The sequence below is a fragment of the Ursus arctos genome, chromosome X, assembly GCF_023065955.2.
Source record: "Ursus arctos isolate Adak ecotype North America chromosome X, UrsArc2.0, whole genome shotgun sequence".
NCBI classification, from domain to species: Eukaryota; Metazoa; Chordata; class Mammalia; order Carnivora; family Ursidae; genus Ursus; species Ursus arctos.
The window spans coordinates 116,971,950-116,983,201 of record NC_079873.1 but is presented as its reverse complement, the minus strand read 5'-3'; the positions used below and the strand labels follow the sequence as shown (position 1 = coordinate 116,983,201).

Here is an 11,252-nt window from a genome sequence, read left to right as displayed (position 1 = left end):
TCTTGAGGGCCCCTTCGGCACCTCGTAGAGCTCTGTCTTGTTCCCAGAACATCGATCGGACGAGGCTCCTGACCTGGTCCTCAGTGGCTCCCTGGAACGGCAGTGAGACCTGGTACTGCTTGCCCCCAAAGCGCCTCTCATTCAAACTATAGCCAAGCCACCTGGAAAATAGAGCGCCAGTAACATTTTGTGTTCGATCCGCAGCTGTCCCCTGCCGGTGTTGCTCACCATGGAAGAGATGGGGAAGACTGGTGTCCAGCTGCAGAAACCTGTAAAGACTGAGTGGAATTCCCGGTGTGTCCTGTTCACCTATTTCCAGGGGGACATCGGCAGCGTAGTGGACGAACACTTCTCCAGAGCTCTGAGCAATATCAAGAGCCCCCAGGCATGGAGCCCCTTGAACCAGAGCTCAGATGTGATCCTGAGGAATGGTGAGCATGTTGGGAGGGGGGAGGCTGGAATTCTCAATCCAGGCGATCACGGAAAGAGCAGTTCTCCCATGCCCTGGATGCACTGGCGGGTGTATGTATTTGCGGAAGGCAAGTCACACTGTAAGTGAGAAGCTGCACCCATTTCTTGGAAGTTTAGTGTGAAAATCAACACTGTAATCCAGCTAGTTCACCTATTTCATTATTTCCTTAATCCAGTGCTGGGTTCACTGCTTAGTACACTGTAAGAGCGCCATGACGGTTCACCATGACTAGGCTTTATTATTTATTTCTTTATTTTAAAGATTTTATTTATTTATTTGTCAGAGAGAGAGCAGGCGAGCACAAGCGGGGGGAGCGGCAGGCAGAGGGAGAAGCAGGTTCCCCGCTGAGCAAGGAGCCCAATGCGAGACTCAAACCCAAGACCCTGGGGTCATGACCTGAGCCGAAGGCAGACGCTTCACCGACTGAGCCCCCCAGGCGTCCCAGCCTTTATTATTTATTATTATGATTATGACTACTGCTCCTACTACTGGCCTGACAGTGTGTCCTGGGAAGGTGCACCCAGCCTCCTTTCAGCTAATAGCGGATGATCCGCTGAGCAAGGGCAGGGCTCCAGAGAAGTCCACGGAGAGTCTCGCCGCACCTCTCTCCCCGCCCTTAACAGCATCGGGCCGTCAATTGCACACACTGTTTGGTAATTTTTTAAAAAATAAGCATTCCTGGGGCGCCTGGGTGGCTCAGGCGGTTTAACGTCCGACTCTTGGTTTTGGCTCAGGTCATGATCTCAGGGTCATGAGGTCAAGGACCGAGTTGGGCTCTGTGCTCAGTGCAGAGTCTGCTTGGGATTCTCTCTCCCCCTCCCTCTGCCCGCCCACTCCACTCGTGTGCGCTTTCTCTCTCTAAAATAAATAAATAAATAAATAAATAAATAAATAAATAAGCATGCTTACATCTCCAAACAAGTATTTCAGGAAAGCTGTGTCAAAGAGTTCTCATCAGAATACCCAGGTTTGGGGAAAGCTATAAAAATTAAGCTTGCAGGGCTGTTAGTAGGACTTTCGTGGACCCTAGCCACTTCTGACTCTATGGGCTTCTTCCTCAGTACAGCTATGAAAGAGGACATCTTGTGAGTGCACTGGTATAAAAACAACTTTAATCCAGGCTGGATTCATTTTTATGTATTCATTATTTTGTTATATTCGTTTTTCTTCGAATTTAAAAGATGTTAAAACATTTTCATGGGCCCCTAAAAGTATCTGTGGGCCCCAGGCACCGTACCTGCGGTGCCTCATGGAGAAGTCACCCTCACCAGATGGTTGGGAGTCCGTCCGCCATTTTGAAATGTGCAATAGACCAGGGTCTGGTTGATTTTAAGAACTCTCTGTTGTAGTTGCCCAGCACCCACGTTGAATGCCTGGCCCCCACTGGAGGATGTACATGCCTCCAAAGGGTTGTTCACTTTGTGCAAAGATGCCAAGTGGGGGACGTCTGCCTGTGGGGGAAGATCTCCCCTCTTTTCAGGAGCCATTGTTCCGGCTTTGCTCTTTGGGCCTGGACGGGGAGTTGGTGTATATCTGACGTAGTCACCTTTGCAGAATTTACTTCTGTCCTAGAAATCATTTTTCCAGTCAGGTGACGAGATTTTCGGAGACTCTTGTGAGTTAAGTAAACATGTGGAAGGGGATGTGGTAGCAGTAGACAGAGGAAACGATGTAGGGTTTGCAGTTACAATGGGCACAATGGAGGGTGGGGTGGTGATGGCCAAGAGCGCATTGAGTACTTCGGAGCAGGAGCAGGAATGACTGATTGAGTCATTTGGGGAATTAACGTGTAGTAAGAGCTGATAAATGGAATAAGTGGGTTTCGGAGGATCTAATCGGCTCCTTGGAAGAGTCAAAACCCCAAGCTCTTCATGCATGGATTTCACATGCATGGACCTTGGCTATTTGGCTTTGATCGACTTCTGAACACGTTGGCTTGGATTCATTATAATCATTCCCTTGTAAGCGCCATCTACCTATAGTCCCTCACGTCCTCCGTCCCGCTTGCCTGATAAAACCCAGCCTGAAATAAAACCAACTCTTGGCCTCTTGCCCCATTTCATAGCAAGACTCAAAAATGGCACCCTTGCACACTCTGTCCTCTTCCTCTCCTGCTCTTTGGAACTCACTCCACTCAGGCTTTCACCCTTATCACTCCTTAACCACTCTCATCAAGGTTAGCCAGTGACCTCCACTTGCCAAATCAATGGTCTTTCCCTGTCTCCATCTTTTTTTGACCTGTCAGCAACATTGGCTGCAGTTAGTTGCTCCCCCCTCTTAGAAATGCCTCCTTCCTTGGATCTCATAACATCACATTCTCTTGGTTTTCCGCCTTCCTCCCAGGTTACTACTCCTTGGTCTCTTTTGCTGGATGTCCTCTTCTCTTCAGCTTCTAAATGTTTGGAGGCCCCAGTGTTCGGATCTCGGACAATTTGTTTATCTACACTCACACCCTAAGGGATCTCTTCTGTCTCTTGGTCTTAAGTACCATCTGTATCAATTCCAAATGCATTTACCTCCATCCCAGACTGCATTTCAGTCCTGTCTATCCAGCTGCCTACTTGATCCCTTCACATGTCTACTAGGAATCACAAACAATGAGTGTCAGGTTGAGCTCTTACTCTCCTCCCCGAGCTGCTCTGTCCACTGTCTCCCCGTCTCAATATACGGCAGCTGCATCCTTCCAGTTAACTGGAAGTCATGTTTAACTCCTCTCTTCATCCCCTACCCCATGCCCAGCCCTTTGAAAAATTCTGTCCGTTTTACCTTCAAAATATATCCAAGTTCTGACCACGTCTCCCCACCTCTGCTGCTATCATCTTGGTCCAGGAAACCGTCATCTCACCCCTGGATTTTGGCAGTAGCTTCCTGACTGGTCTCCTTGCTTCCACCTTTGTTCCCCTTCTTTCTGTTCTCAAGATAGCTGTCGGAACAATACCACTAAATGGAAAGTCTCATCCTATGTCTCTTCTGGTCAGAACCCTCCAGGAGCTTCTCGTCTCACTTGGAATCAAATCCAAAGTCTTGCACGGGGCCCCGTTTTCATTCTGATTTCATATCCTACCACCCCCACCTCATGTAATCCAATCTAGCCTCCTCCTATTTGTAGAACATGTCAAGTATGATCCTACCTCAGGCCCTTTGCACCTCCCCACCCCTCTCCCTGAAATGCTCTTTCCCCAGATAACTGCATGACTTCCCCCTTTTCTCCATTCAGGTCTCCATCGGAATGTCCCCTCTCCAGCCAGGCCCTCTCCGCACAACCTCCTTTAAAAATAAGAACACTCCCCCACCGTCACCCTCTGTCTTCTTACACTATTTTATTTTATTTTTTTTAGCATTTGTCACCACCGGGCATATTATATATTTATGTATTTTCTTTCTTATCTCCTCCCATCCTCTAAACTCTGAATTCCGTGGCAGCAGGGACTCCGTTAATTGCTACTTCCCCAGTACCTAGCCCAAAGCCTGACACACGGAAGGTGCACAGTCAAATATTGCTTGAATGAATGAAATCGTGATTCAGATCACAGGGTACTGATGTCTGCCACGGATGGAGTCGCCGAAGAGAGTGTGGTGTATGGTTTATTAACCATGTGATCTCAGGGCACATCACTCCCTCTATCTGTGCCTCAGCTTCCTCCTCTCTAAAGCTGGGTATTATTCAACTATAGGAGGAGTCCGTGAGATCATGCGTGTCCACTGGCACGCAGTGCCATGTAGGTGTTCGTTATGTTTGTGTGGTGGGTATGAAAGCTTGGCGTATTGAGTGGCTAGGGCGGATATGGGGGCCTGCGTTCAAAACAGTAGGATCACAGAGCAGCAGGCCTCTTCTGGAAGACTGTGAGTTTTCTAGGGGGCTTCTGCCATGTAGCAGCTGTATGGTTTCCTATGCCTTCTGACTTCTTTCTATTCTGGGACACCCCTGTGCATGAAGGGAACTGGGACGTGGCCCTGTTTCTTGCCCAAGCCAACCTTCCCAGGCCAGACAGAGCGGCAGCCATCTTTTCCGCTTACCTTCTTGGTTGCATTTACCCTGTGGGAATCTCATGGGTCCCTTGACTGTGAAGATGTCTTCCTCACAGAGTGTGGGGCAGGCAGGGCAAAAGTTGGTCCAGCTGACTGAGCAAAGGAAGGCCTGTCTTCCTCAAGGCCTCTCATCACGGTTAAGAATCAAGTTTCTCAGAGGCTCTGCTGCCTCTCGGGAGGCCCCCGTGAAAGAAGGCCAGTCCCCCAGTGGTTCTCACAAGAGGTGTTATGTGAGAGCCCCGCAGCAGCTTCGGAAATGGTGGGAAATCCATAAAGTGGCCTTTCATTACTGACCGTTAGCAGCCTCTCAGTCCCTGCAGGCCAGCCCCAGGCCGCCAAGCCCTGGCTGAACCATGCCCAACAGAACAGGCTCCCATTCACAGGCTCCCGTTACGGACTCGGCCACTTTCTAAGGGCGCTCTGTCAAGCCAAATATGCAAAGCCCAAACACAGAGGCCCATGTGGCTAGGAAATGCCATCGAATTTGCTGGCTGTTTTTCCCAAATCCAAATTATTTTTTTATTTACTTATGTATATTTTATACTGGCTGGACTTTAGAAAAGAAAACACAGGCTGGAGGCATTTTTGAATGATCTCCCTTTTTAAAGGACATTGAGGATTTCAGAGTAGGTAACCAGGGAAGCTTCAGTAGTTGCCACTTCCGGGGGGGGGGGACAGGGTCCGGATGCACATCCCACTCCATGGTCCTCCCCCCGCCACGGGAAAGGGCTGCGTGAGAAGGTGAATGAGCACCCAGAGGTCTTCTGTAGTGAGACCCAAAAGATCATACCTCCTCTCTCCCCTCAACCATAATCCAGTGAGGGTGGGGGAGAAACACTGGGGTTTTTGTTTTGTTTTGTTTTTTGAGTGTGAATATCCATTTGAAATAGTCATGTTAGTTGTTCCTGGCTCCCGTGAACACTGATAACTTCGTGTCTTTCTTTCCAGTGAGGGAGAGGAATCCACACCAACATAGAGTGAGCTCCCACTGGATGCGAGACCCCATGCTCCAGTGACTGTAGGCACTTCAGTCCTCAAAGGCCACTGAGATTTCGGAAGGTCAAAGATAGGCAAACTGAATATGGTGTCAGAAAACAGGAGAGCCGTTACCTCTAGGGAGGTGGGCTCCTGGGATGGTGGCCATGTTCTGTTCCTTGATCTGGGTGCTTGTTACCTAGTTCGTGAACATTCCCCCAGCGGCACACGGGCACATTCTCCTGCAAGCCTGTTGTATTTCCCAAAGCCACTTTACAAGGGGTATTAATAGCCTCACTTCACGGAGGAGGAAGCGCAGCCCAGGTAGGGTTAAACGTTGAGATGGGTCATACAGCCAGTGAGGGCTAGAGATTGAAACCCAGGGCCATCGGACTCTACTAGTCCACTGTCCCGCCTTTGTAGACCCTCCTGACAGCACTCCAGTGAGAGGGCTAATACGCAGGACTATCGCTAATGCTGTTGACAATGGCTAAGAATTCTGGAGCACATCCTGTGTGCGGGGCCCTTTGCTGGGGGCTCCCACATGGATTAGCTCATTGAATCCTCACACCAGCTAGTGGTTAACTCTCACTGTGCCCATTATCCTGGGAAGGAAACTGAGGCTCAGAGAGCCAAATGACTTGTCCAAGATTCCACCGCCAATAAGGGGTGGCTCTTCGAGACCAGGGCAGTTTGACTCCGATCCTGAGCTCTTAGACACTTTCAAATACTGCATTTCATCTTCCTTTTCATCTGGGCAGAGTCTCTGGATAATCAGCAAAAGACTGGTACCCTGGGGAGGTGACGGTAAAGGAAGGAGTGGGACTGAGCAGGCCACCCTAGCGCCTTGGAACAGGACCGTGTCCTGTAAGCTGTCCTTCTGTCCCCGGTGTTGTTTCAACCTCAGCTAATACAAACAATATCCTCTTTGTTTCTGGGGTGAATGAATAAGAGGCCAGTGCCACTAGCCAAGAAGACCGAGAAGGGAGAGTCAGTGCGCACAGATCGGACAGGCCGAAGGTTGGACTGTCACGGTGCAAGATGTGAGTGTGTTCGGAGGGTGCTTGGTCTTAACTTCGTCATAAAGCATGATTTGTATTAAAGGCAGAGACAGAGAGAGGGGAGGCGGATGAGAAGCAAGGATGGGTGGAAGGAAAGCCACCATTATGCATTGCTCTTTTACAATTGCGACTCTGATTCAATGAGTGAAGTAGCTTCCTCAGTTTTTACTTAAAAAAAAATAACTTTTTTTAATCACAAAAGTACTGTTATTTTTTGAAAATTAGAAAACGAAGATAAGCATTCAGGACATAAGCACATGTGTATCTATGCATACATGCTAAGTTTTACACTGTAACATCATTTTGTACTTAAGTCGTGTATGTGTGTATTTATATATATATATATATATATATACACACCTGTATATATACATATATATGTGTGTGTGTGTGTGTGTATCCCAGGACCCCAAGATCATGACCTGAGCCAAAGGCAGCCGCTTAACTGAGCCCCCCAGGTGCCCCTACAATATCATTTTAATGGCTCCAGAGTATCCTTTTCAGAGATGCACCAAATCTGTTACACTTTTGGACATCAGGTTGTTGCCAATTTTTCACTATATTATAAATATCCTTTTGAAAACCCTCGGAGCTACGTTTTTGCACACATCATTGATTATATCTCTCAGTTGTTATAAGGGGAATGACTGGATCAAAGGGTGCGTACAAATAGCCCCCAGAAACGAAATGCCATCTGCCACCATCCAGCCCCCCGTGTGTGAGAGCACCCAGTTCACTGCATTCTCTGCAGTCCCGGGGAGGCAGAGCTGCTAAGGGCATGAGGTTTGCAATCAGCCAGCCAGAGCGTTTGCCAACTGCGTGGCCTTAGGCGAGTTACCTGAGCCACTCCAAGTCTTTATTTTGTCATCTGGGTCGCCATGAGGATCACGTGAGCTCACGCGGGCAGAATGCTAAGCGAAGCGCCTGGCCCCTAATAAGCGCTCAGGAAACAAAACTTGTGGATTTGCGATCGCTCCTACCTGCGTCTGGCGTATCAAATCCTGGAAATGGACACGCGCTGAGCAATGGCTTCTGAAAATTCTCTCCTGCAAGTACTGTCTACACCACCCGCCCTCCATACCTGCCCTCGAGTGCTGCTGCTGCTGCTGCGGGCTCTTGCGCTCAGCCCCGGGCTCTCCCCTTCCCCAGCACTGTCTGAGGCTAGGACGGGACTGAGAGGCACGGTCTAGATGCTCAGAGTTGGGGTACATGGGATGGAAGCCTTCTGTATCCCAACTGAAAGGAAGATCCAGGCGGCCCCAAGAGTCCCAGAACCAAAACGTTCCTGGACTGGTCTCCATTCATTCATGTAGTTTGGGGTTTGATAAAGCAGCAGTCTTCCCTGGGGCTCCCTCTCTCTCATCTCTAGAGGTAACTAAGAGGCGGGGACCTTGGGTAAGAAAGTGTCACCAGGGCCACTTCTAACAGCGGCAGCAGCCACCTCGAGCCAGTCAGGGCTGTGGCTTAGAATGCCTTCACGGTTGACAGGGTAGGTGAGTGTGGTTGCAGCAAAGAGTGCCCCCCAAAAAATTCAGGGTCTCCACTCCACGGGGCACCAACATCCAAGTCTGCTCTGGAAAGATGGCTTTCCCTAGGTCCCCCAGGATCCACTATGGGTTTGCTGTGAATTTGGGATTTGGGACACTGCCTCCCCCCATGCTGCCATCCAAACTGTGCTCTGGTGCAGTCAGTGACCAGATGGGCCTTGGACATTTTGATTGGAAAATTCTGGAAGGCCTAAAAAAAAAAAAAAAACAGAAAAGAAAAGAAAATTCTGGAACGGAAACATTTAAAGGAAATACTCAAAAGCCACTGGGGTCCTGCCTTGTCTATTTCAAGCATTCAGTCTCTAGGTCATATGTATGAAACCTGTAAGGCCAGTTCAGATGGCAACTGCCCGCTTGTCGGGCTACACATTGTTTCTAACTTGTGCTCAGAACACGTAGTACACTTATTCAACGTGAAGCACGCCTCGCGATTATACTAAGTCAGCTTAATCACTCTCTTTGTGCTGCACAGTGCCCTGAATGGCTACCGGTCTGCAGATACCAATTCTCAAAAAGTAGCATTCATCCCCAAGAACAAATCTTAGTATGTTTCCTTGCCCTTGGTTTCATTAAAAGAGGCCAACCGTCGCCCCCCGCTCATTGCGAGCAATGTGAAATGTTGGGTAGAATATTTGTGCCACATAGGTTTGGACTTCTTTTGCTCTTCTGTGTATTACATGAAAAGCTATGATGGGAGGGCGAGCGGAGGGAGGGAGGGGGGGCGGGCGGGCGCTCCGGTGTCGCTGTGCAGACCACTCAAGACGCTTTTATCTTGTACAAAATCCAGGCAAGTGGAACATTCGGGAGAGCTGGGAGAGGCACACATGGACTGGGGGGGAAGGGGGGGAGGGGACCAGACAGTCTCTCCAGCCCTCCAATCTTCCTTTGTCTCCACGCCCACGCCCCCCTTCATTATCTTGGATAGATGAGAGGCTCTAGGCTTTAAGCACCATCTGCCGGAGCTCTCTCCCTCCTCCCCTCTCGCCTGAGTGGGTGTTGCGAATGGGGAAAACATCCATCCATGTCATGAGCTGCCCTAGACTTTTCGAACACTCAGATTCAGCTGCTACCCTAGGCACAGTTAGAATAGCATCTATGAGACCAAAGGAGACCCCCCCCCCAGCTAGTCCACAAGAACTTTGTGAGAAGAAACTGAGTCACTGCTTGACCTGGAGCACGTTTTTTTTTGCTTTTGCAGAACGAGGTCCAAGCAATCCCTTCCCTACCCGTCACTTCTTGCTGCAGCTCAGATCCCTGTTTGACTGATCTGCTTTGCTAACTTGGTCCGGTCTTAGCGTCCCCATGCCCCCGATCCCTCTAGAAAATGGGGTTTCGACGCCTAGACTTGGTATGAGTGACTTGGACGCAGGCAAGCGTTAAGCCCTTTATAAAGCCTGTGGAGGTGTCCTTCTCTCTGGTGTATTCAAACCGCGAGCTATGAAATCAAGCCAACCAGCAATGACCGAACACACATCACATGGAATCAAGCAATTGTACTTCTAGAAAAGTTTCCTGGAGGGGCTCATTGGACATGGGTGCAAAGATGTTCATCACGGTGTTGTTAATATAAGTGAATCCCATGCTGGCGCTGGCTCTATTCAGTGCCATGGGAGGGTATTTGCGATATTTTAATGATGCAAAAGCAGCCTTAAAAATCCTATGTGATGTGAAAACCACGTGGACCTGAATAGAAACAAATCCTAGAAAGAAGTATACCTAAAGGTTGTAGTCTGAGTGGGGTTTGTTTTTTGGGGTTTTGGTTGTTTTTTTTTTTACTTTTTCTACATTTTCTTCACATTAAAAAACAGTCTGTAGTCACCCGAAACAATTAAGCTATTTCCATTTTGAAAGCAATAAACACCTAACATGTCTTGTGAATCTTTCCTTCCCAGATACTGACATGCCTCCAAATCAGTGGCGTTTCTCTTCTCCGTGGACCAAGCCAGAGCCAGAAGCATCTTTTGCATATGGCGCCACCCACTGCAACTTGCACGGGCCCAGTCTCCTGACTCCGGATCAGTACCCAGTGTCCCTGGCAGGGAGCCCCTCCGTTGAGTCTGACGAGCTGTGGCATTACCCCTCCCTAGGCAGCCCCAGCTCCTCAGAGCTTGGCTACCCTCAGGCCTACTCCAGTGGGCACATGGTTCCAGAGCCCCAGCCTGATGAGAAGTACGAGCCCTTCCTAAGTCTCCTCCAACAAGACCGACACCTAGTCCACCCTCCGGAATCGGCAGTGTGGGAGGATTGCAGCTCTGCCCAGGTAGCCAGAAGCGTGGGATTGCTCTGCGACTTGTCCTCCAGCTCAGCCCACGGTAGGGAAATGCCTCTAGATACGTGGAGGATGGCCTCTGATGGGTTGTAGTGGAGAGGGAGTTGGCAATGAGATGGGGTGCTAAGGCTAATTGCTCCCTCTTCAGACATGGGGCTTCCGAGGGATGGAATGTTCTGCTTCGATGTTCTGTAGATCTTCACTAAGCTTCATCAACATTCACAGATTAATGAGTCAGGGTTACAGAGATAGGCTGCCAGATGGACTTGGCCCCGGATATTCACCCCAGTCTGTTGACTTAGACTTATTCTAGAAAAATGATTTAGGCTGCTGCCTAAAATCTCGGGGTCCTGCGTTCACCTCACCGTCAGCCACCAAATAATCCACTTGTAAAACAGAACTCTCTGACATACCTACAGGCTCTAACTCTATTCTCTAAACAGGTTGGCAACTTGCAGTGATGCCAGGTTCCTGGGCAGAAACAAGGGCAATCTATACCAACCATCTGCTCCAAACATTAAAATTCAAAGCCACCGTAGAGGCGGTCGCATTGCTGCCTGGAGACCGCCACAGTGCCTGGCTGTCTTTGGCTCGCGCCTGCGCCCTGGGTCCCTCCTGCTCGGTCTCCCTTGGGTGCCTGTGTCCTGGGCACCACCCCTCCCTCCTGAACGAAAACCACCTTATAAGGCTCATTCACTTCTTCATTCACTCATTCACCCAACAAATATTTAATGAGTGCCCCTACTAGGTGCCAAATGCCTACCAAAACACAAGACTCCCTTCTTGAAAGGCTGGGGGAGAACTGGCCTGAGGTAGACTTTCACCAACAGAACAACCCCGAATTTGCCTTTCATATGAAACATTGGTAATAGTCTGTATTTTATGGTTTCATGGGGCCA

General features: G+C 49.3%; 1 protein-coding gene across 1 annotated transcript; it reads left to right on the top strand.

Moving 5' to 3' along the window:
• The first annotated feature begins 229 nt into the window (after positions 1 to 229).
• VGLL1 (vestigial like family member 1) lies at positions 230 to 10,446 on the top strand. The gene is made up of 2 exons (XM_048213309.2): positions 230 to 431; positions 9,977 to 10,446. The coding sequence occupies exons 1-2, from the start codon at positions 230 to 232 to the stop codon at positions 10,444 to 10,446; spliced, it is 672 nt and encodes a 223-aa protein (XP_048069266.2).
• The last annotated feature ends 806 nt before the right edge of the window (positions 10,447 to 11,252 follow it).

What these genes read in the sequence shown, in the direction of transcription:
- VGLL1 (XM_048213309.2), top strand. Translation starts at nt 230, where the DNA reads ATGGAAGAGATGGGGAAGACTGGTGTCCAGCTGCAGAAACCTGTAAAG. An exon ending in AGATGTGATCCTGAGGAATG is followed by an intron (nt 432 to 9,976) that starts GTGAGCATGTTG and finishes TTTCCTTCCCAG; the next exon opens with ATACTGACATGCCTCCAAAT.